Consider the following 24,919-nt stretch of genomic DNA (forward strand, 5'->3'; position numbering starts at 1 on the left):
AGGTTTTTATTTTATTGTGCCTGTAATATAAGAAAGTAAAATACATCCACTATTGAAAAAAAGAAATAGTTCTTTTCTGAGAAAAAGGATATCAAGATCACATTGTCATAATATTTAAACAGAATTCAAACTATGAGTTTGTCTGTGGACTGCACTGACTCAACAGAAATCTGCTGCGTCACCCCCCTGAACTCTCCATGCCCCAGGAACCCTCCCTCTCTGATCCCCCCAGGAACCACCCCTCCTTTTTTCCTCCACCGGATGCGATTAGTCACACATATGGAATCGATAAGACACTTCCGGAGTACTTCCGGTAGGGTCAAAAGGTCAAGGCTGGGGCCATCAATCAAATTTTGACACAAGCAGGGTACCTATTTTTTCAGGTAGTTGGCCATCCATCAGTCATGAACAGAAAACATAAGAGACGTGGACTCGACTTATATTTTTGCATGTATGTGTAGAGTGCATGCTGGACTTAAAAAGGTGTTTTCAAAAAGGTAAAAAGTCTTTCTTTTGAATGTCCAACAAGAAGTCAATGTTGAGTCAATGTTAAGAACTCTAACCAACAAGATCCAAGATCCAAAACCAAAGATGATGAAAAAGCATAAGAAAAAAGGAATCCTTATCTGAGCAAGTCACATGAAAAAGAAACTTTACCTGTGGTCATGTGAAAAAACAAGTACACACTTAATGCTTTCATAGTAAATAAGAGGGTAGGTATAAACCAGATGTTGCTGATCAAATGCACTTGATGGACTAACCATACAACGGTGAAACTGAAATAAATGGATAAATAAATAAGACAAATAAGAGTTGCATCTCAGATCCTGAATCAGTTAGCATATTGTTAGAAAACAGGACTCTAATTCCAATTCACTTTACCATTGGAGAAGATATATTTCCATTATATACTTATGTGGTTCTGCCTAAATGAAGGTGAGATGCCCTCATGTGGCTGTACCATTTTGGAGCTATTTGGTGTCCCTTAATAATTCATTAATTAATCTAATGGATTATGACACTAATTCTAGTTCTTCTATCTATCCCAGAACACAAATAACGTTTTTTAAAGTTGGGATTACAAAAACATGGAGTGTGATCTCATTACATTAACATTACTTTTGAATTTCTTCAGCATCAAATAATAAATGTGGCACCTTATTGAAAAAATGCAAAGCTTTGACTTCCAAAAGTACAGTAGATCTTTGGTCAATGACATATCTCTTGTAGTTTTGCCTATGTACACCAACATGGTGGATTTAAAAGTGGATCAAGATGTGACTGGAGTGCAGTTTGTGGGTTTAACAATAGTATTACATAATATGATTAAGAATTACAGAAATCAGGCGACTGCGTCACCACTGAAGACATTTCTTTATCTTGTGAAACTCTTGGGTCGCTTTGAGTCATCAGTTTTGCAGCATATGGCTGAACATGCGTAGCGAGTATAGCCTTGTACACTTCACAGTTCATGCTGTTACTTCTATCAGCGGTCACATTATCAATAAATGCTAGTGACCCAGTTTCACTGGTACCCATACATGCCCATGCAATAACATTGACTCCAACATGTTTGACAGATAATGTGATATGCTTCAGATCATTAGCTGTTTCTCTCCTTCTCCACGATCATTATGGTGCAAATTTGTTTTGGTTTCATCTGTATAATGTTTTTTCCAGAACTGTGCTCTCTTTTGGATGTTTTCTGGCAAAGTCTAATCTGACTTTCCTATTTTTGGGTGTAACCAGTGGTTTGCATCTTGTTCTAAAACCCATTTGTATTTACATTCCTCCTTCTTCACTATGTTAGATGTTTTGTTATCTGTTTTTCTTGACCATGGAAACAATTCTGTCATCATCCACTTAAGCTGTTTCCTGTCATGTTTTAGGCCTTTTGGTGGTGCTGAGCTGCTCACTGAATTTCTTCCTAAAGTTGTTGCTGTTTCTCTGGTTTTTCAGTCTTCATTTGCACATTCTTCCCTTTGGACCTCTTATTGAGTGTTCCAGTGGAAAGCTACCAAAGGTTGGATGCTTAGAATCAACTTATCTGCTTAATTTTTTTGTGAATTATCGGGGGAAAGACATCACATGGCCATGAAACTGCTTGTCAGTCAATTGCTCAGTTGCATTTGAGCCTCTGAAAGTGGCTGTACTTTCTAAACAGTTAATGCAATACATTTGCTAAACCCCTTTAATTAAATCTGAAAGTCTCTACTTGAATCACATGTTAATTGTTTGATTTAAATCCATTGTGCTGGTGTGCAGAGGGTATTACAAAAATTGTAATTTTCCCAAAAAACTGTTTGACATCTTCCTATTCTCTTTGCACATCTCATAATGTTTTCAGTACAAATATAAAAAAAAAATGAAAACACTTTGCACACAGTACAGTGGAAATTTATCCTTTACGTATTTACAATCGCTCTATAAATTAATCCCTCTCATGGCACATATTTTAATAGTGCAATCATGGTTTATTAGGGTTCTTATTTTTGTATTTCCACATTCTAGACCATAACATCTTGTCACAAACGTTGGAAACTGCTTTCCAAATACTAAACACAACGAAACACAGCGTGCAGCAGATCTCAGGGTTCACTTGAGTCACTTGAGCAATTTGTCTTCAGCGCCATTTGGCGTTTAGCTCTTGGTATGAACACGCCCATGAGCACCACATGGTCTGTGCTCAACAATAACATTGGCTGCAGAGCAATGATTTGAGGGGTCTGAGGAAATTCGTGCAGACCATAAATTCAGCTGTCTGGTCCGTCCTGTTTTCCCTGAACTTTAACTGTGGTTGTCGCTTTGTGTGTGCGTGTGTATGTGTGAGAGAAGCAGGTGACCCTAGTGAAGGTGTAAAACGTGTCTCCCGGTTTTCTATTAAAGCTGTGTAGTGGGTATATAGTCGGCTAGCTTGTAAGCTAAGAGTGGCTAAAATGAACTACCAGATGAACGGTTTCATTAACAACAGCAGCTCGGTTTACAATGAAGACTGCTTCCTCTTCTCTTCTGAGTCAGTTGGAGAAGGACACCCCGGTAAGTTTTAACGTGCCATTCCCTGTCTGTGAGGTAGTTTCCTCCCTCCTCCTCCTTGACCATAATAATTAGCTTAGCATCCTGTTAGCCTGTCAAACAAGGTTGGGTACCGCTGCTAGCTTGGCATGTCTGAGTGGAGTTTATGGAAAAGCTAGAAATAATAATTTCAGTGGCTTGTTTAATTTACTTTTGAACAGTAAAGTCAGGGAATATTAAGTAAAAGGGACACAAAGAAGAGGACACGACGTGATTTAAGTGAATGTAAAGGTTGTTTTAAAAGGGAAAGGGCTAAAAGTTACACTGGCTGGAGCAGTCTAATTTCGGCTAAACTCTAAAGCTCAATAAAACTGATATTTAGAACGTTTTAACTCAAAAAACATGAATGAAAGAATGGCCTGCTCGGCTTCTGTTTTGTGGACTGTTAAACAGTTTATACAAAATGTAAAGTTTCCCACATACCTTACAGACTCTACCTGTAATCATTTATACTCCTTAGAAGTTAAGGGAATAGTTTATTTGAAAGCTCAAAGTCACTGTTGCATGCTAGCTGCATGGCGGCTAGCTGGTATGCTAACACCACGTTATCCCGGACTGTTGGTGCTTGTCAATCACATCCACCCCATCTCTCCGTCAGCAGTCAGATGTTTTATCCCGTTGGGGGTGTTGGCAATACACGCAAATTTGTGGTTATTTAGGACCCTTGGCTACCTTTTAGCACTGCATCATATCATAAGTTCAGACAGATAATAATGCTTAATTTGTCGGAGATGTTTAAGAGTTGATTTGTCCTGCTTTATCGCCACTTTTCAAGTCGCACACTGACACCTCTCCTAAACAGCTCAAACAAAAACCTAACTTAATAAGCTTAATGAGGCTCGGGCCTGTGGCAGGACTGCTTTTGTGTTGGCTAATTCACTGTAAGGGCTTACTAGAGCACTTAAGCCATCATTAAAAACGCTGTGACAAGACTAGTTAAATCTTTTCAGTGAAAAGACTTACAAGAAGCCAAAACTGAGGTCTTGCATGCTTTAATTGAAGAATTATTGAGCAGCTTGGGACACAGTGTGCTGCAGTTCTCAGTCTCATACTGGGACAGCTCTGTTGCAACAGATAATAGGCTTACCAGTACTCCTAAATATAGGCACTGCAGGGGCTAGTGCTCAACTCTGAGGGCAAAGTAGTCCCGTTTACAGCCTTTGCAGTTAGAAGGGAAGAAAAACTGCTTCAACAACCTGAAAGCTGAATAGTCTGTTTGTAAATCCTGTCACACCGGTTCTAAAATTTGCTTTTTGGAAATGTTGAAGTTGAAGACCAACACACTATGGTTGGTCTTATACTATAGTTAAAGGCCTCCAAATATGTGGATATGGAGTTTAGGCTATGGGTTTCAATTTCTTTGCATTCAAGCAATCAAATGTGGAAACTACATCATGAAAGGGCAAGCACAAATATCTTTGCATCTGTTCTGTATTGAAATGATTTTTGCTTTTGTTACAATTGATTGAAAACTAGTCATTATCCAGTCTTAAGTGGCAAGAAGTGTAAAACCTTCTCTTAATGATCGTAATTATTAATTTGAGACTTGGCTTTTTATAATATGCATAATTTAATGTTTCATTCATTTAATTATGAAGTAAAATATCAGCTGTTATCGTCATTTTACCAACCAAACTAAGGAATCGCATTAAACTGTTGTGCTTATTTTGCTCCACAGATAAAATCTGTGACCAAATCAGCGATGCCGTGTTGGATGCACACCTCAGACAAGATCCTGATGCCAAAGTAGCATGTGGTAAGTCAAAGAGGCAGGGCAACCATAAAGGCTTTTTTTTTTCTTCTTTTTTTTTCTTTTTTCTTTTTTTTAACTATGGCACATGATCCACTGTTGAACCATATCTATGCAAAATTGGGCATGTTACAAATCTCTGAAACAATACCAGTCTGAAAATGTACTTTCTTAAAATGTTGTTTTTAGGGGCTTGTATTCAAATGATCTATCATGTGCATTCAGAGTTCTGCCCTAGGGTGGGGTTTAGGTGCAGACATGGCAACAGTTGTTAATGAACTGCATTTTCTTCAGGCCATTTTCATTGCTTTCACTGCATATTGTTTTGTTTTTTGTCCTCAGAAACTGTTGCCAAGACTGGGATGATCCTGTTGGCTGGGGAAATCACCTCCAGGGCTAATGTGGACTACCAGAAGGTTGTCAGGGACACAATTAAACATATTGGCTATAACGACTCTTCGAAAGGTAAGATCAGCTAGCTGTGAGTTTAGCTCCGGTTCAAATGTGTGCAGTTGTATCCAAAAGGCCAAAGAAAGAAAAGTAATGGTAACTCTCTTCTCTCTTGGAGAAAATTACAGTAAATCTTGAAGTCTGATTATTACCCTTTCATAAAAAGACTTGTGCCACCACTCTGGCTTAATGCCACTGATATCATGGACGTAGGCTGAAAGATTCTTGAACTTTTTTTTAAAATTATTATCAACTATAGTTGGTCTACAGATCTTGTTTGCACATAGTGACAAATTCAGTAGATGCAAAATTTGTCCTAATACTACTTTATTTTGACGTATAATGATAAGCTGAAACATTTTACTGAGGCTTATTTTGGGGGATTTATAGGCTTTGATTACAAGACTTGCAATGTGCTGGTGGCTTTGGAGCAGCAGTCCCCTGACATTGCCCAGGGCGTTCACCTGGATCGCAAAGAGGAGGATGTCGGAGCCGGTGATCAGGTCAGCTGATTCTTACATTTTGTCTAGAGCCAAGTAACTGAAGCCAGAAATGTAGCAGTAATGTACTTTAATGATTTGGTAAATCATTTAATGATTTGACACATGACTGCAACTGTGGCAGGGTCTGATGTTTGGGTATGCCACTGATGAGACAGAGGAGTGCATGCCGCTTACCATTGTCCTGGCTCACAAGCTCAATGCCAAGATGGCTGAATTGCGCAGAAATGGAGAGCTGCCCTGGCTCCGCCCCGATTCCAAGACTCAGGTATGTGGTCAAAGTATATTTACAGTTTGGAGCCAGTTCTTTAAGTTATAAGTGTAGGTGGAAGCTAAGTTTGTTTATTTCCTTCCTTTGTTCGGCTTTTGTTTTTCCTCCTCTTCAGTTTGTACACTTATGGTTAGTTGGTAATTGGCTGTAACCCTATTTCTGACTGTACTGAATAATTTAGACAGTATTTGCAGATTTAAGTGTGGTTTGAATGTTGAGTTCCTGCTTTGACATGCTGTAAAAGGGAAATCTTAATACTGTGTATAAATAATGAATGGTAATATTTTATATTCTGTGTTTAAAGTGCTTGGTGCCCTCTGTTCCTGTTTTGGTGCATTTGCTGTTGACTCTTGTACATTTTTGATGCAGTTTATAAAGTTTCACTCACACAGACGGTGTAAAAGTTGGATGGGTGGATGTAGCTACCATGATGCCACTCATTAGTTCTGGAAGTCCAGCTTTGAACCCTCAAAATAATTTTTTTTTTTTTTTTTTTTTTTTTTTTTTTGTAAAACCTGATGTGAGGAGAGGGTTTGACTGTGAAACTGCACACTCATTGGCTAACAACTTGGTAGACAAGTCATGCCATGGATTATCCTCCTTTCTGATGGGATGTGTTAAGACAGTTTACAAAACTGACTTGTAAAGAGTACATTCTCACTTGAACATGTTGACTCTTAGTCTTTCCTGTGCACCAGTTTATCTTGCATAGTAAGCAGGTGACTGTGTTGAAAAGCTAAACGCAACAGCCCAAGTTCAACTCCAATCAAAGGTTCACTGCTGCATGTCTTTCCCCCTAATCCCTCATTTCCCCACTACTGTTATCTAAAGGAGAAAGACCAGAAAAGCAATGTGAAAAAAGAAAGCAGTCCTCCCATAGGCCAGCTGCAGGTATCTCCACCTGGTGGACCTTAAAAACATTGCAGATTTAAAGCTTTTGTGCACAGGTTTCACTTTTCAAACACAGAAGCTACATCATCTTTATACAATTTATATTTATAGTTCAGATAAAATTGGACAATACTGTCTGTCCTACATTTTGGGAGCTCTGCAAGAAATGAAGATTTGTGTTGTGGGTTTTTATGCTGTTTTTGGAAAGATACTGTTAGCTAAAAGACATCCTCACATTAACTATCAATGCTTTAGCCACAGGCAGTGAAAATATCTGTGGTAAATACAGATGCATGTCATTATTATTGCAGATGTTCCTGCAAACTGTTTTGCTTACGTTTGTTCAAGCCTGTGATCATACTAGCTGGAGCCATCACCTGTCTTTGTTTTCTCCCTCAGGTGACTGTTCTGTACAGGCAGGATAGAGGAGCCATGGTACCTCTGCGCGTCCACACAATTGTGATCTCTGTGCAACACGATGAGGCCGTAGGTTTGGATGAGATGCGTTGCTCTCTGAAGGAGCGGGTGGTGAAAGCCGTGGTTCCCAGCGGGTTTCTTGACGATGAGACAATCTACCACCTGCAGCCCAGTGGGCGCTTTGTCATTGGAGGACCACAGGTGAAACAAAAGCTGTAAACCTTTTGAAGGCAGCCATGCTGTCACACTAAGGTCATTAAACTTTCTAGTGAGATTTAATGGACTAATACCTCCACCTTTACTTCTGGCAGGGTGATGCTGGACTGACCGGGCGTAAGATTATTGTCGATACTTACGGGGGTTGGGGAGCCCATGGCGGTGGAGCTTTTTCTGGGAAGGACTACACAAAGGTAGACCGCTCTGCAGCCTACGCTGCCCGTTGGGTGGCCAAATCTCTAGTAAAAGCTGGGCTCTGCAAGCGTGTCTTGGTCCAGGTGAGTACACAGTATATCAGTTTTACTCAATCTAAAACCTGCATATAATGGGATTTAAAACTCAGCTGCCTCTAGAACTGAAGGTACTCAAATTCATGGTTTTACATCTCACAAAAAGCAGTGTTTACAGCTCCCCGTAGACAGTCATGCACCAGCTTGTCATCTATTGAATTCTGCTTGTTGGTTTAATCACCTTTTAATGTTTTCATATTTAATTTGTCTGCAAAAACCTGTTACCATTGTACATGCATCATTGCATCTTGCTCTGGATTTTCATTTGCTGGTATTGGATTCCTGTGCTTTCTAAGAGCATAGAAAATATTTTCTGTGACTGCCTAGACTTGAGTTGTTGATCAGTGTGTACAGTATGTGTTGTAAAATGTACTCTACAGTTAAAAAGTTCTCAATGCTGCTCTATTGGGAAAGCAAATCAAGTGGTGAGCAGTTCTAACTGGTCTCTGCAGCTTGTCCGTAAGCTCACTATTCCTGGGCTTAACTGCAGAAATGATCAGCTCTGTATCATCACACTCACAATTGAATTGGAGAAGCTTTTTGACTATAATCAGTGTACTAAAGCACATGTGGAGTGCTTTGGTGTTAAAATGTCTCTCCTGTCATTATTTTTGAATGATGTGTTTATGATTAACAATTGTTTTAGGTATCCTATGCCATTGGTGTTTCCCATCCCCTCTCTGTCTCAATCTTCCACTACGGGACCTCCCAGAAGAGTGAAAGGGAGCTGCTGGACATTGTGAACAAGAACTTTGACCTCCGTCCAGGAGTTATTGTCAGGTATTCTGTGACAGTATCAGGTCTTTGCTACCAAACCTGCACTTTAGTTCTGTTTTATTAGGATCGTTGTCATTTGGTTTTAAACAAGAGGCATAAAAAAGCTAGTCATGTAGTCTAAGCCCTTAGCTGTACAGGCCTAGAAACTGGTCTGAGCATCTGGCAGCCTACGGTTACTACGGAGAAAAATGTGGATTCCTTGACCAGCTGGCAAGTAGTTGGTAGGTGAAATTGGGCACAAAGTAGGTGGTTTTACTTCTCTATATTTCAGCAGTGAAACTGGCATTCACCCAATCAGACGTTATTCCCTCTCTCTTGGGGTCTGGGGCCTAAATGTCAGAAAACTCTCAAAATGGAACCTAGTCTGTTAATGAGGTAAAACATTGGCATGTGTATTTGAGTTATATGATATAACATTCCTCTACAATCTTGTGTTTTTAACATCTCTAAACAACAAGTTTCAGCTATTGTATGTTGTTAAAACCGTTCCTTTAACCAAACTGCATTTGTGATGCCGACTACCAAGAGCAGAAATGTTTAGCTGGCGAGTCACTCTATTTAATTCTTGTTTCAGGGATCTTGACCTGAAGAAGCCCATCTACCAGCACACAGCAGCTTACGGTCACTTTGGTCGTGACGTCTTTTCATGGGAGGTGCCAAAGAAGCTGATGTACTGAACACCCCCCTCCTGTTTAATGGGCCTTGTGTCTGTCATCCTTCTTCCAGTCTTCTCCCTTTTTAAAATTCGTCCTCTCACAAACAGCCACACTTTGACAGCCTTTGCTACATACAAAATGCCCTTTATCCACATGTTGGTACACATCCCTGCAGAGAAAAAAAATGGCTATTTCAGTTCAGTTGCCAAGACCAGAGTTTAAGCGCTGCGGCCAGATTCAAATAATTTCTGGTGCATTTCTTTTTCTTTTGCATAATTAATGGCGATCATGTTTCCTGGCACACCTATGGAAAGAGTGCACTGATTTGTATGTCAGCAAATCTGGTATTATTGACACCTCCATATTAAAACCATACTTGCATACAGTAATGAAAACACTTCTAGTATTCCACAACCTTCAAATTCAGAATCTCACTGCAGTGTAGTTTTAGAAGTGATCAGTGGAAATGTTTTGTCTAACTTGACGGTAACTACACAGTACAGAAACGTCTTCTATTCCACTTGCACTCCTTTTTTTTAAAAAAAAAAAAAAAAAATGTATATTTTTTTTTTTATAAACCTCTTGATGGCAAAGATGGGTCAAACGCTACAGTTTTCTATTTATTTCTATTTTTGTTTGTGCTGTCCCTTCAGGCCAGTGTTTTCTGACGTTTTACAGAGAAGTCAGAAGCTGCTATGATCTCGTGGTTATGTTGGGCTGTACCTCGATTTATTTTGTAGGCTTTAAAACCATGTGAATGTTACAAATGATGTTAAATGTGTCAACGTTCTGCTGACCAAGATGAAGGCACAGTACTTGGCATTACCGAGACAGAGTCTGGGTGTATTACAGAGAAACCTGGGCTCCGTCACCTCTAAGCAGGGGCTGCCTTTATCTCATGGAAACACCGTACTTAAATATTTTATGATGGTGTTTGAATGTGGGACCTAAGTTTGACTAGCAAGGAGGGACAACTGAATGTTTGTCAAGTCGATTTTATTTTTTAAATTCTGAAAACTTTTCCCAATCTTGTTGCCTATCCTGGTTTGTCCCGCCTGAACTCAATGGGAAAGTGGAACATGAAGAGTAAAGCTACATCACAAAGATGTGAGCACCGCACAGCTTCAGTTAGTAGTTTTAAGGTTACCTAAAACGCATATTGCATGTACAGATGCTGTTAATCGAATGCAGAAGTTGTAAAAGAAGCTTTTCTTTTAAAATATTTGTTTTTAAAGCGATGTATTCATATTTAATGCCATACATTGTGGGCTATGATTGTGACAAATCAAATGTTTCCATGAGAAACTGTTCTGAGATAACTGCTGTTCTTTTAAAGAGACTGATACACTTTTTTGCTAAAACTCTAGATTGTTCATGTATGTGTGATTGTCAGACCCTGGCTAGATTCAAACCTGAGGCTTTTATGGAGTTTTTGCCTTTAAATGCTTTTCCTGTTGCACTTCTCACCTAAATGCTGATTCAACTCAGGCTTGCAGCATTTGGATGTTCCTGTGTTGGTTATTGGCAGGTTTAAAATATGCCTGCATCATGCAGCTAGATGGTGCTGTGTTCCCCAAAATTATAGTGAAGTAGGTTTTTAGTCTGACTCCTGTAGCACCACCTTGTGGCTCGTTGCATGTACTACAGATTTAAATTGCTCCTACAAATCTGGCAAACATGTCTGAAAGAGGGTTAATGTTCCCCTCACCTTTGTTCAGACACTCCCACAATAGTTACGGTCATCCTGCAGGCTTTATATCTGGCATTTGTGCAAAAGACTACTTGCGCTTATTGACATCTGCACCCTCACACACAACCTCTGACAGAGGGAGGGAGAGATCAGTTGTAGACGACTGTTTTAATCTTGCCGCCGAGTGGAAGAGTTGGTGGGATAACTTGCCATGTCCAGTGTATTTATTTCTAGGTTGCTGTCTTGTGAGTTGAGCAACCCACAGAGATGCAGGTGTCGCATTTATGTGACTGCGTTCATTCAGACTTGGCGCATGCTTAAAGTGATATATTAATGTTGCAGTGTTTGGTAAGATTTTATTTTTTCATCGTGCTCCTTCAGGCATGCAGCAAACGCATCAGGATGCAATCACAATAACAGGATGCTGTGGCTGACGGGCTAATGTCACACTGGTTATTTAAATTAAGGAACCTACTTTTTAAACTTTGTCTCCTCTCGCTCATCCACAGATGGAGAAAATAGTAGTTGGTGTTGTACAGAGAAACCAGCCTGTTTACATGTCTCCTGTGGACGATGTGTTTGAGGAGCACTCCCTCCCTTGTTCAGTTTTTGTTTTTTAAAATCATTTAAGTCTGCCAGCAGTTGCTAAACATGGGGGGTAAAAAAAAAAAAAAGTGCCTTTTCTCCTCTTGCAAATTTCCTCTTCCCCTACCTCAAAGTACACAACTTACCATTTTGACCCTGACAACCCCAAGGCTAGTTTCCGTCTTTGGCGTTTCCGAGTGTGATTTGTTGTTGACTTTCTCTTAAACTGTTGAAATAAAATGCACCCTTGCTTTGTGCTTACAGGCTGTGCTTGTTTTATGTGAAGGGCTAACTTCAACATCTTTAAACTGTGCTGCTGTAGATGACACTTTCATGTTTTTAAATAAAGCAGAAGTGATTCTGTCTGCGAGGTGGTAAAGACGAACACTTCCGGTCTCTATTTGTGCTTTATTACTTCTTCCAAACTGCTGACTTGAAAGTAGGAAGATGACTAAAATATCTGCCCACCCTACATTCAGCAGTCGACTCAAACACTTTTACCTCATTTGACTTCTAAATCTCAAACATAAGTCTATTTAACAGCAAAGGATATGTTGTCAAGTCAGCTGGGAAACACTACAAAAACACTTTATTAAAGAAGAGACAGGAAACTTGAGAAATGGTTGGTATATTAAAAAAAAAAAAAAAAAGCACAAAGGCAATAAGTGAAATCTAACTCTGAGCCAGTAATATTTACTCTGCTACAAGAAGTAGCAGTAGTGGAGTAAAGATGACACTTAAACACAATGTTTTCTGCATTTCATAACTCTGTGCAGGCTGAATATATAATGCAAAAATTACAGTATGCAGTAAGAAATCAAATTGGGATGTGAAATACTGTTAAAATGCTGCTGATGAAGATTTGGTGCTCGATGAAATATCTGCTGCGTCCACCACGCTGACTCTTATTGGATCTGCTTTGAAAAGAAGTTGTGTTATTGAGACTGCATGTTTTTTACTTTGATTTCACACAAACTGTAATCAATGTACACCCACCTTAATCCTTCAGATTGTGTTGTAGTTCAGAGGCTTCCAGGCAAATTTGTGGCAGTAGAACAGAGTCTGCACAAAGTGAGACATGCGTCGCATGTAATACTGCAGTGTCTGAAAGCTGAACGGGTGAATTCATTGTAATAGAGGTTTACTTACTCCGCACTTGAGAGCAGTCTTGACGTCTCTGCATCTGTATGTTGTCAGAGTGCATGGATCTGCAGGTTTAAAGCAGGAGATAGAAGAAAGTTCACTTGCTAACTGAGAATTCTTTAAAGGGACGTTTTGTATACTTTGATTTGTGCTTTCAGATTAGACGGATGCATCAAATTTAAATCTCAGTTCCTGGGCCTAAAAAGTACTGTAATGCATGAATGATGCAGTTGTAACTAATGTATAATTATGCCATATTAGGTCTGCACTTAAACTCTTTTTTTTAAATATAAAGCATGTACAAGACAAATTATTGGACATCCTGGTCTCTGGAGATTTTGTGTCCAACATATGACATATTAAGTAAACGATCACAATCACTGCAATAGAAGCAAGGGAGAACAAACTGACCCACAAGCAGAGATTCTTCCCCTTTACAGAAGTGCATGAGGTGACAGATGGCCTGCGGGGTCGCATAAGCCAGTATTGCATCCAGCACTGTCCTGCTGACCTTGTCGATCACAGTCTCACACTGGTTGCGGTAGGAGGCCGGCAGAATATGGCAGATCTCTTCCAGCAGCTTGACCACTGCTTCCTGTAGAAGAGGAGCAGAGTTTAAAAAAACAAAAAAACAAAAAAAAAACACGGGCAGTGATTACTCTCAGCTGTGTGGTCTGATTGCTTTTAAGTGTCTGTGTGCAGCACAAGGAAGTACTGTTTTTATGTGCGGTATAACCGTGTTTCACCTCTGTTCTTTCTTTGGGAAGCAAACCCTCCAAAGTCTTGATGAGGAAGGTGCAGAAGGAGCATTCGGTTGAAGGCTTCACCTGATTGAGGCACATAAATGGCAAGAGTTCAGCACAATGTTTTTTTTTTTGTTTTTTTTTTCTCCCCGCAATGTGTCTTTCTAAACTTCAGATACTCACATTATCACTTGTCACAGCAGCCTGAAGGGCCTCCTGGGCAAAATAGCTGAGCATCTGCTCTTTATCACAAGAGCTGCAGAGCCCGAGGATTTTGCACACCTCCGCTGGTTTCTGTGGAAGAGAGGAAAACATGTTTACTGACTTCTCAGTGTCAGAAATGCCATACTCAAGGATGCATCTGGTTTTGGACTTCTCAGACTTACCAAGATGGAAGTAACAAAATTGATGGCCAGTGGGAACATCTTCTCCACCTCTTGTTTGCAGAGATTGGCAGCTGGACCGTGCATGAGTGCACACACGCTTTCAATGCCATTCATGATCTTTTTCTGTGCAGAATAAAGCGGTGAGTCAGAATATTGACTTAAAGACTGGTAGCCCCATTTGTCTTCAGCTAAGTAAGCAGAGCAGGTGTGGCATTTTTTTTTTTTTTTCACATTACATAAATAAACTTGTTGATTTATTAAAATGCATTTAAATGGCCTGTATTTGTATAGTGCTTTTACTAGTCCCCCCTAGGGACCCCAAAGCGCTTGACACACCCAGTCATCCACCCATTCACACACTAGTGGAAGGCAAGGCAAGCTACAGTTGTAGCCACAGCTGCCCTGGGGCAGACTGACAGAAGCGAGGCTGCCATATCGCGCCATCGGCCCTTCTGGCCAACACCAGTGGGCGGTAGGTGAAGTGTCTTGCCCAAGGACACAACGACCGAGACTGTCTGAGCCGGGGCTCGAACTGGCAACCTTCCAATTACAAGGCGAACTCCCAACTCTTGAGCCACGATCGCCCCGCTGGTTGCTCGTTTTCCTTTTGTTTTGCTTTGTTCATTTGTCTCTTTTAATTCTATTTTGTTGTACTTTTTCAACATGTTCAAAATAAAGATTCAATCAATCACGATCGCCCCCCTGTCTTCTGCCCCTTTAGCTTTCATCCAATCACAACATGTTCATTAACCACCTATTAATACTATGTGAGGCCCTAAACCAGAATCAGTGTTGTGGATATAAAGCTTCAGTACAAAATCTTAACAGTCACAGAGTTAACAAGTGAACTGAATGAATACTATTCAGTTTTCTATTTGTGCCTAACAGTAGCAGGGTTTTTTTTTCCCAGACTTGTTTACTATGGTGTCATGTGGTAGTGGTTGAGAACAAGGCATATGTTACTTTTTATTTATGTTTTCATATTTTCCTCTATATAATACTATTTAAAAGTCTTGAGGAACCCTTTTCTTGTTAAGACACTTAATACTGACCTATGATGCATTCAAGCATCAAAACCCTAGTATTAGTAGTATTTTTGCACCAACCTAATCAAAGGTTGGCAGACAGGTGCAGCGTGTCCGTAAAAAGTTTCAGGAAACTGGACAAATAGAGGATAAGTGTTCATCATTGCCTAACAAGAGATTGAGTCTGAGTGGACAGGGTGGTTGTCAGGAAGCCACTCTTAAGGAAGGGAAATAACAAGAGAAGGTTGACCAAATTACACTGAAAATCAGTGGCAACAGGACTTATGGAGTGATGAATCATCATTTGAAAAATTTTGGGTTTAAGTCATTTTCAGAGGAGCTCAGTAAAGCGATCCAACAGTGAGTGTTTACAGCCATCTGGCATCTCCTGTTGTGTGGGGATGCATTTTATCCAGTAGTGTGCCTGCCTCTAATGGTAATGGATGGGCCTCTCAGAGCTCAGCATTATTGAAGCAGTGTGGGATCATCTTGACAGAGAGCAGAACAAAAGGCAGCCGACATCCAAAGAAGAGCTTTGAATGTCCTTCAAGAAGCCTGGAGAACTATTTCTGAAGACTAATAAGAATATTAAGAGATAACACGAAAACAGTTCAGGGTGTGTTGAAGAATAAAGGAGGTCATACCAAATACTGACTTTCAACCTCATTAGAATCAGACTCTGTTTTTGTCTCTTACGCTGTATTTCCATGTATGCTTACACATTGCAATGAACCACTGCACCTTTTCCCCAGCAAAACACAACAAAACGAGGGGTGGTTCAAGACTTTTGCACAGTATTGTGTAACAGTTTTGTTTGTTTTTTTTAAACAGATATTTGGTTCATTTTTGTTTTTTGAGATTAACAGTGTGCACTGATACAGTGACATGTGATTAAACGCTGGTATTTTTTAGGTGTTACTTCGTAGCGGCAGAACCGATTTAAAGGTGAAGCGTGGACACTGAGCAATGCGGTGTTTGGTGAAACTCAAATATTCAGACACTAATGTGTTGTTTCTTTTTTTATATATACATCACTCCATGTCAGTGTGAAAAAGGAAAACAAGGGGTGTTCACAATACTGCTGTGTTCATTAAATAAAGGCATTGCTTGACTTCACACCAGCATGCTGCTGTGCTACATAAGCTCCAGACACATACTATGTAATAAATCCCAAACATCTTTCTCTGCATCTTTCCATGTGTACATCCTCTTTTATATCAATGTTTATCAACATACGTGATAAAAAAAACCCCCCAACTTATTTCTGTCTTTGGAGCCTGTAAACCAGATCAGGCTAGATCAAAAGAGGATCTTGGAAGTCAAGTGTGTGTGTGTGTGTGTGTGCGTGTGTGTGTGTGTGTGTGTGTGTGTGTGTGTGTGTGTGTGTGTGTGAACAAAATTTGAATGGTAAATTTCATTTCAACTTTTCTTGGAAAAAATAGGAAGTGGCTCACCACCAAAACTATGAAGTGACCTTTAGTTTGGTGTGTGTGTTTTTAAGACATGCACAACTGGTTACAGATTATTTACATCTCCGAAGGTGAAAAATGTGCTCTAGATGATAAGATTACACTAAAAATTCCTGGAATGTAAAATATTTAGTTTTTCTTTATTCATGCCACAGGTCTCATATTTTAATCTTATATAATATATTTAATATGGGAATGGAAGATGTGGATAACATTATCAGCGAGCAAATTTGAACATTTAGGAATGTGTTTGCTCCTCGGGCACCAGGTGTACTCACCTGCAGGTCTGCATTGGAAAGCATGTCAACAAGGAGTTCAAATATTTTGGTGCAGTCTTGGCAAACATCTCCGGTCTGAAAAACAAAATCACATGATGAACATAAATTAATACCCTAAATCTAGGTTTGTTGGGATCTCTGTGCTGTGGGCACAGTTTAGTTTGGTTTAAAGTTTATTCAATCTGGATTCAAAAGTAGGTGGTAAAACTTTTACAACCTTTTATAACTCGACGTGTAACAGCAGACTTCTTCATTTTGAAGAAATGAAAATCTCACTTCTCAACACTGCGCCCTTACATTTGCTTTTGCCCTCACTGTGAGCAGTGCTAAAGTATCACACACTCCTATAGTGTCATTACAATTCCCCACAAAAAAAAAGAGTTTTAGGGAAAAAGTCTGCAAACATGTTCATGGTACTCAGGGAAATTATGTGAGTTTTTTCCTTTTTACTAACTACTACTAAATTTTAAATTACAGATGTCCAACTCGTTTCACATCGAGGGCCACATACAGCCCTCTTTGATCATAAGTGGGCCGGACAAGTGAAGTTTCCCCTCCTGTGAGTTTAAAGACTACACATTGACTGCCTGAGATATTTTAACATAAGAAAAAGAAATGTAATTTCTACAGTTCATCTCAGGTTTTCTACATGACAAAGAAATGCTGCTGAAGTAAATAAAAGACCTCACGCATTGAACAAATTAGAAATTTCTATAGTCAGTAGTGAAAAAAACACACAACATACTTTTACTTTCATGTCTTTTACTTATTTATTTTGGTCTACTTTGAGTGGCCATGCAGGAGGCCTTTATTAGTAGGCAATGCGGTAAGACCAGAGATGGGCAGTAACGCGCTACTGTAATCTGATTACTTTTCAAAGTAAGTAAACCTCCGCCTACCCCATTCCTGCTTTACAGGTGAAAATAGAGCAAAGGGACCACTAGTCTTTGACTTTATTTATTTTCTGCTGTGTTTTACTTGCATCTATTTGAAAGACTGAGTGCAAACACAAAAAATATTTTATTTTATGTGCTGGAATGTGCAGAAAATAGGTTTAAATGTTAAATTAATTTCTTCAAGTCAGAGAATGGTGCATATAATTTTATTTTTGTTTGATGCATAAAGTTAAAAGATTAAAACTGATAAAACAAGTTTTAAAAAGATACTTTTCCATTTGATTACATTTTGTATGATGGATTATGTAGAAAAAGTAGAATTGGGCTGAAAGATCTATCGCTTTATCACCTCTTCAGGTTGTAAATCGTGTTTTTTAAAAAGTAACTAAGTAATTAATTACTTTTGAAAATAAGTAATCAGTAAAGTAACGGGATTACTTTTTTGGGGAACTAATCAGTAATTAGTTACTGATTACTTTTTTCAAGTAACTTGACCAACACTGGGTAAGACTCATGAAAAGATTTTCCAAAGCCGTCCAGTGGACTGAATTGGAGTCCTTGCAGAGCTGATTCTGGCCCCCGTCACTTATGTTTGACACCCCTGATTTAAATGTAAAACATGGCTTAACTATGAGAAATCACTTACTTTTAACTCTTCAGGAACGCTTTCCAAACCACTGCTGCTGTAAGTTAAGGCTACAGGAAGAAATTTTCATTAATAACCTTCACTTTAATTAATCTCATCACTATACTTTATTTTATTGTCTTACCACAGCCTTGGAGAGCGATGGAGAGAAGCAGGGCAAATGTAAGCAGGGCCATCTTCTGTTAGTCTCTGGAAGGTTTCCTTCCTCACATCTGTGGGTGAACTGCAAGAGCTGCTTATATCTGATCCACAGCTGTGGTCTCAACCCGTTAGGTTTTTTTTTTTTTTTTTTTTGGGGGGGGGGAGCACGCTTGAACCAATTTGATAAGATCTCATTCAGTTAGCAGAAGTTTTTTTATTCCCCTCCCATTCTCAATATGGTAATGTTAGTCGAGTTTCATATTCACTTCCTCACACAAAGGTGCAAAAACAAGTTATTATTTTATCTTTCAAGACATGTGTGGGCTTTTTTTGTAAGTATGTGCTGTATTTCCTAATGCACTACACTGTCATATCCAACTCTGCATACTTTATCGCTCTTTCTTTAAAACTGTACCATTCACAACGTAACTGTTTCAGATTGTAATCTCAGTTTGCATTTGACAAACATAAATGGGGGAAATGTTTCTCCTGCTTCAACTCGTTCCTTTTAGCTTCCCAGAGTCTGTGCAATATCAGCAAATAATATAAAACATGTAGGAATTTGCCTTACAGCCTTGACCTAATGCTAACAACAAGCTTTGATAACCACAGATCTATGACTGTAGGTCGTTGTTAAGTTTATTTTTACATTTAAAACTTCTGTGACATGCCATTCGTACTACTACTTCCTGTGGAAAAAATGAGAATGACTAGCTCAATACTGTCAGACAGAGTAGATGCTTAAAATCAAACAAAAAGTATTGTTAGACACTAAAAACCGGGGTAAATATAGAACACATTTTCTAAATGATGGTTTCATTTATTAAGAGAAAAAACTAAACACACCCGCCTACTGGGCCTACTGTTTGTAAAAAAAGAAAAAAAAAAAAGAAAGAAAGTTGCTGTGACTAATCGCATTTGTAGAAACCTGAGGTTAGTTTCACTAACCACACCCAGACCTGTTGAATCAAGAAAACACTTAACTAGAACCTGTCGGACAAAGTGAAATTAAAGATCTCAAAAAACGAGATATCACATCACAATTTAAAGACACTTTCTGTAAAAGTTTACAAAGCCATTTCTAATGCTTTGGGACTCCAATGAACCATGGTGACAGCCTTTATCTACAAACAGGTAAACCTTGGAAGAGTGCTGACCCTTCCCAGAATTTGTGAATCTCCCACTGCAAAATTAATCCAAGAGCACATTCACAACTCACAAAAGAACCCAGAACAACATATACAGATCTGCCGGCCTCCTTTTCCTCTGTTAAGGTCAACAATAAAAAACAGAGACTGACCAAAAAAGAGCATTTCATAAAAAGAACATCACGCTGACAGTCAAACACGGTGGTGGTAGTGTGATGGTTTGGGGCTGCTTTGCAGCTTCAGGACCTGGATGAATTGCCATAATTTGTTGGAACTGTGAATTCTGCTCTCTATCCAGCAGGACAATAATCCAAATAAACCTGAAAATCCACGTCTGAATTGCTCAAAAGCAACAAAATTAAAGTTTTGGAGTGGCCTAGGAAAAGTCTGGACATGAGATGCTTTCGGCATGACCTTAAACAGGCCGTTTAACCTTTAACCATAAAAATGTGGCTGTAATAAAACAGTTCTGCAGAGGAGTGGAAGAAAATTCCTCCACAGTGATGTGAAAGACTCAACGGCAGTCATCACAAATGCATGATTACAGTTCTTGCTGTCATGGGTGGGACAACCAGTTCCTGGTCACTAATTTGTGCAGAGTAGTGTGGGGTTTTTTTTCGTGAAGATGTGCATTATTATTTCACTGACTGCTGTAGAAGATAACCGAGGCCATATTGTTTGCGCTACATTTTGTAACACCTGCACAATCACATGTTCAGGTTCAAATAAAGTCAAAAGCAGCATGAGGCTTCAGTTACAGGAAATCATGGCACTAGTTCCCTTTCTTGCTTCTTCAACTTTTATGTTTGCATTACAACAAAGGACTGCTCAGTGACACCTCAGATGTACCTGCTCCCACATGTTTAGACAAGAAATAATTCAAAAGCTATTCAACTGGAAATTGTACCAAATATCAAAATACAGGGAGTTCGTGGAGTGATTTTGTTGGAAAGACGCAGCTCTCTGGACTTTACAGAAATCTTTTTTTTTTCATATAGTTAAATTATAATGCAAATTGTTGAAGTCGTTTATTTCTATACAAGACAATGTAGAAAATTAGAATTTAGAAAACTGCTCTTCAATTATAACAACTTAATAAGGACTTTATATACATTTTTAATGGATTTGGCTGATTTAACCAAATTCTATAAACCTTTGGGTCATATTTATCTAGATTACAATTATTTTATTACTATTTAACTATTATCTAGTTCTGCTTTGTTCAGAAAAATGTCTCTCACTCTTTTGATACCATTCCAATTTTTTTGTTTTTTGTTTTACTAAATCTCACACCAAACCAAGTGAAGTTCTGAAAACTGCCCCGTTCACAGCTGTGGACACAGATAATGAGAAGCATCACCGTTTTGAACAGCGGTGGTCTGAAACTGCAAACCTCTTCCAGGGCCTGAAATTCCCTCCACAACAGGCACGAATTAAGAACACTTGAAACAGAAAGATATCTGGATTTGGATGCATTCCTGATATGTTCTTGAGAATTTTGATTGTTTGTTTTCTTTTTCCTTTAACAATCAATGGGCATTTGTGAATATATGCTGGGAAACATGTAGTCTTAAAAGGGCCAATCCCCCCCCCTCCAAATCAAACAGCCCAGCAGGTAGCTCTGCATGTTTGATTACCAGATTTTTTACACTAGATGTCCTTTCTGTTGCAATCTGGGATCACCAGGCAAATGTGTAAACCACTAAACTTGGTGCAGCTCATGCTGTTTTTATATAGTCTCTACCTGATTAACCTTTGAGGGAAAAATCTGAGGTCATTAAGTCACCGTGAGTAATTTTAATGTTTATGTTTCTCTCATTCTTGTTGTTCACAAATGTCCAAAACCGTATTTTCACAGCGCAGTCAATGACTTTACACTGTGCAAGTTTTCCATATAATAAAATCATTTTCCTAGTAAAAAAATAGTAATTTAATAAAACAATAAAAAATATGAATACAGTGCAAATTGCAAATGGTTTCAAAATGACTCAGGTAATGCAATAATATGGTTGCAGTGCAGGTTTGCAGTGTGGTAGTTAAAACTGTGTCCAAACAGTCGTTATGCGGACATTTGATGGACTAGTTAAACCTGTTTATGGCTCTTGGCTCGTAATTCAGAGCTTCAAGGTCTATGTGTGAAAGGTTGCTCTAGTTTGCTGGATGAGAGAAGTTCAAATTGGCTGTGCATGGGTGTGCTTGGTCCTTGCAGATGGTGTTGACTTTCCTAAGTCAGTGCATGCTGTAAATGTTTTCCAGAGCTGAAAGCTGTCCCCCGACAGTCTTCCCCTTTTTCGATATAACCTGAGTTTTCCTGTGAGAAACCACAAAAATACAGTAGCAGCACCTGTCAGAGGAGAACACGTCACTTCAGTTATTTCAATATGCCTTACAGTTTCAGTCTAGATCAGGGGTGTGCAATCCCAGGCCCTGAGGCCCGGTGTCCTGCAGGTTTTAGATCTCACCTTGGGTCAACACACCTGAATCACATGATTAGTTCGTTACCAGGCCTCTGGAGAACTGCAGGAGCTAATTTAGCCATTTAAATCAGCTGTGTTGGTTCAAGGACACATCTAAAACCTGCAGGGACACCGGCCCTCGAGGCCTGGAGTTCCCCACCCCGGTCTAGATGCCAACAGTGAGACAGTTTTACATGAATGTCATTCCCTTTCAACCCCATTACAGTCTTGGTGCACAGCTGCTTATCATTACTGGAGTGTTTTTCTGTATTCTTGCAGAAAATCTGCCTGCTTTTTATGTTTGAGGTAACATCCAGGAAATTTGTCCTCATTAACAAAAAAAATGCAAATAAATCTTTGTAATTCACGCTTTTGTTTTCGGTGAATATTTTTTAGAATATTATACATAATGATCAAGAATTTGTTATATAGTTGGTAGAGTTTCAGTTATAAATGAAGCAGCGAGCTACAAAGAAGTGAAAGGACTCCATTTGTGACTCATGCTTGATTTACACTGTGCACCTGTAACTGCAACTTTTTACAGTAAAGTTCTGCTTTTTTTTATTTATGCTTGTTTGCTGCCTTTTCTATGCTGTGACTCTTAGCTTTAACTCAGAGTTCTCATCATAGGGGGGACTTTCTACTTCACGTCCCTTATGTCTGTCACCAAACTTTGCTCTCAGATATACAGCTGGGGCATATTCACCTGGAAGAACAGGGAAATCCTAGCTTCCTGTTGTTCTTCTTTATCTCTCGTATTGGTATAGATATAGCTTAGTTATTGATTATTCCCTAACCCACTCAGGTGTAATAGGAGATAATTCTGTTTCTGTTCTCAGCCACCATTTGGTTCAATCACTCATTTACCGGTAGGGTGTGTTGGGACACCCATAGACTTGACACAGATCTGTTATCAGTTCTGTCTCCAGGTGCTGACCTTGGTAAGAATGGCTTTTACTGAAACACTTAAGCCTGGGGACGAACTTCCCATCCAAGTCTCGTGAGCAAATCCAGGAAAACCAGAGCTGACAACAGGTGAGCTGTTCACGTCAGGGATGGACAGTGGTGACCTCTGGTGGTGGTGGTGGTGGTGGGGGGGGGGGGGGGGGGGGAATGAAACAGGGACCATCCAGACTCAGTGAATGACTGGAAGGTTTAAATATTACAGTCTTCACTATCACTGGAACAGATAACTATCTTAGGTGAGATCATTATGGACACACTGCCAGTAAGTGTTCCTGCCAATAAATCAATTCTCTGGAATGTGTGTTACAATGGCAAAGGTGTGTGATGGCCAAAGCTTCAGCTTTACAACCTGGTTGAGCATGTGATCACGTGCCACAAGGCTTCGTGCAGCAGCCTGGGTGTAATTCTGTCTCTGAGCCCAAACCGTAGTGCAAAAGTAAAAGTCAGAACCAAACGGTGATCCTGGAGTATCATTTAATCCCAAATTATTACTGAAAAAACTCCAGGGCTTGAGCACAGTTTTTTGTTGGTGCTACATTGACCTTTGCAGACACATGTAGCTGTCAGGTGTCTAAATCTGTAGAACAACTGGAAATGTAGGCTCCTTTTCTTCATGTTTCTGTTTGTGTTTATCCTTTAGCCTCAGTGCTGCACAGATGACCTTAATTCAGTGTGGGTAAAGCACTTCTTTGTAGAAAGTGAAACAGCAGCATGCATGGAAAGGGAAATAACCACTCCTGACCAAAAAGTCTCACATTTGTCAACAAACATCTTGATGATCCCCAAGACTTTTGTGGACTCAGGAGACAAAAGTTGAACTTTCTTGGAGGTTGGAGTCCAGTTACGTCTGCATAAAACTAATACAGCATTTAATAAAAAGAACATCACACCAACAGTCAAACATGGTGTTATGGCCTAGGGCTGCTTTGCTGCTTCAGGACCCAGATGAATTGGCGTAATTTGTTGGAACTGTGAATTCTGCTCTCTATGCAGCAGGACAATGATCCAAACACACCTGAAAATCTACATCTGAATTGCTCAAAAACAACAAAATGAACGTTTTGGAGTGGCCTAGTGAAAGTCTGGACATAAGATCCTTCTGGCTGTCCATGCTTGAAAACCCTCCAATGTGACTAAATTAAAACAGTTCTGCAAAGAAGAGTGGGACAAATTTCCTCCACAGTGATGTGAAAGACTCATCGGCAGTCATCACAAATGCATGATTACAGTTCTTGCTGCCATGGGTGGGACAACCAGTTATTAGGATTAGGGAGCAATTATGTAAGTAGCTTTGGACAGCCTTTTCCCCTTAATAAATGAAATAATGAAACTGAACTGAACTAAATTTTACATTTACTCAGGTTATGTTTGTCTAATATTAACGTTTATATGTTTTCCTGAAACAAAAAACACTAAGAAACCAGTAGTGACCTCTGGTGGGTGAAAGGATTAATTATTATAGTCTTCACTATCACTGGAACAGATAACTTAGGTGAGAACATTACTGACGCACTGCCAGTAATAACAGTAACAACCATTGTGTTTTTAACCCGTCCACTGAAACCTTAAGTCAGTTTTAGTGCCAGTTTAGTGCACCTGATTACAGTTTTTGCCCGTTGCTTGAACACATTTTGCAAAACTTCGCTCATTGTGCCAAAACTCTAAACACAAGTAAACATGACACAACACTGGGAAATATACCATTCACATCTGTGCCAAATTGAAACTCTACTCTCTAAACCTAAACTCCTCTTGCATGTCGAAACCATCCATGGATTGCTGTCACCTGAATGTCGCCGCAGGCCTGTTCCATTGCCTGCAGAAGAGGCATGGGGGCATGTGGTTGGCGGTCATATACACGCCATCTCCAGGCCGAAAAAAATTCCTCTATAGGGTTTAAAAATGGTGAGTAAGGGGGCAAGTATACCACTTCAAGTTGGTTGGGGTTGGAGAACCAGGCCTGGACCAGAGCAGCCCGATGGAAACTGACATTATCCCATATCACCACAAACCTGGGCTGATCTGGTCTGTTCTGTACAACTATATTATGGAGAGCA

General features: G+C 39.5%; 2 protein-coding genes across 2 annotated transcripts; one reads left to right on the forward strand and one right to left on the reverse strand.

The window, feature by feature from the left end:
* Positions 1-2,693: 2,693 nt before the first annotated feature.
* Positions 2,694-11,952, forward strand: mat2aa (methionine adenosyltransferase 2Aa). The gene is made up of 9 exons (XM_026173971.1): positions 2,694-3,036; positions 4,751-4,828; positions 5,165-5,287; positions 5,663-5,775; positions 5,897-6,040; positions 7,334-7,552; positions 7,663-7,845; positions 8,504-8,637; positions 9,209-11,952. The coding sequence occupies exons 1-9, from the start codon at positions 2,937-2,939 to the stop codon at positions 9,309-9,311; spliced, it is 1,197 nt and encodes a 398-aa protein (XP_026029756.1). The 5' UTR covers positions 2,694-2,936; the 3' UTR covers positions 9,312-11,952.
* A 5-nt stretch (positions 11,953-11,957) lies between these two features.
* sftpba (surfactant protein Ba) lies at positions 11,958-18,392 on the reverse strand. The gene is made up of 10 exons (XM_026173972.1): positions 18,276-18,392; positions 18,152-18,201; positions 16,610-16,684; positions 13,838-13,960; positions 13,635-13,745; positions 13,455-13,535; positions 13,120-13,303; positions 12,715-12,773; positions 12,562-12,627; positions 11,958-12,479 (listed from the first exon to the last, which is right to left on the reverse strand). The coding sequence occupies exons 1-9, from the start codon at positions 18,325-18,327 to the stop codon at positions 12,571-12,573; spliced, it is 792 nt and encodes a 263-aa protein (XP_026029757.1). The 5' UTR covers positions 18,328-18,392; the 3' UTR covers positions 11,958-12,479; positions 12,562-12,570.
* Between the last annotated feature and the right edge of the window lie 6,527 nt (positions 18,393-24,919).

This window comes from Astatotilapia calliptera, chromosome 7, assembly GCF_900246225.1.
Source record: "Astatotilapia calliptera chromosome 7, fAstCal1.2, whole genome shotgun sequence".
NCBI lineage: Eukaryota > Metazoa > Chordata > Actinopteri > Cichliformes > Cichlidae > Astatotilapia > Astatotilapia calliptera.

Excerpts from the sequence above, each read along its gene's own strand:
- mat2aa (XM_026173971.1), top strand. The coding sequence starts at position 2,937 with ATGAACTACCAGATGAACGGTTTCATTAACAACAGCAGCTCGGTTTAC. Across the intron at positions 5,288-5,662 it reads CTATAACGACTCTTCGAAAG|GCTTTGATTACAAGACTTGC; the intron begins GTAAGATCAGCT and ends GGGGATTTATAG. Across the intron at positions 7,553-7,662 it reads TTGTCATTGGAGGACCACAG|GGTGATGCTGGACTGACCGG; the intron begins GTGAAACAAAAG and ends TACTTCTGGCAG.
- sftpba (XM_026173972.1), bottom strand. The coding sequence starts at position 18,327 with ATGGCCCTGCTTACATTTGCCCTGCTTCTCTCCATCGCTCTCCAAGGC. Across the intron at positions 16,685-18,151 it reads GCGTTCCTGAAGAGTTAAAA|ACCGGAGATGTTTGCCAAGA; the intron begins GTAAGTGATTTC and ends TTTGTTTTTCAG. Across the intron at positions 13,536-13,634 it reads CTGCTGTGACAAGTGATAAT|GTGAAGCCTTCAACCGAATG; the intron begins GTGAGTATCTGA and ends TGCCTCAATCAG.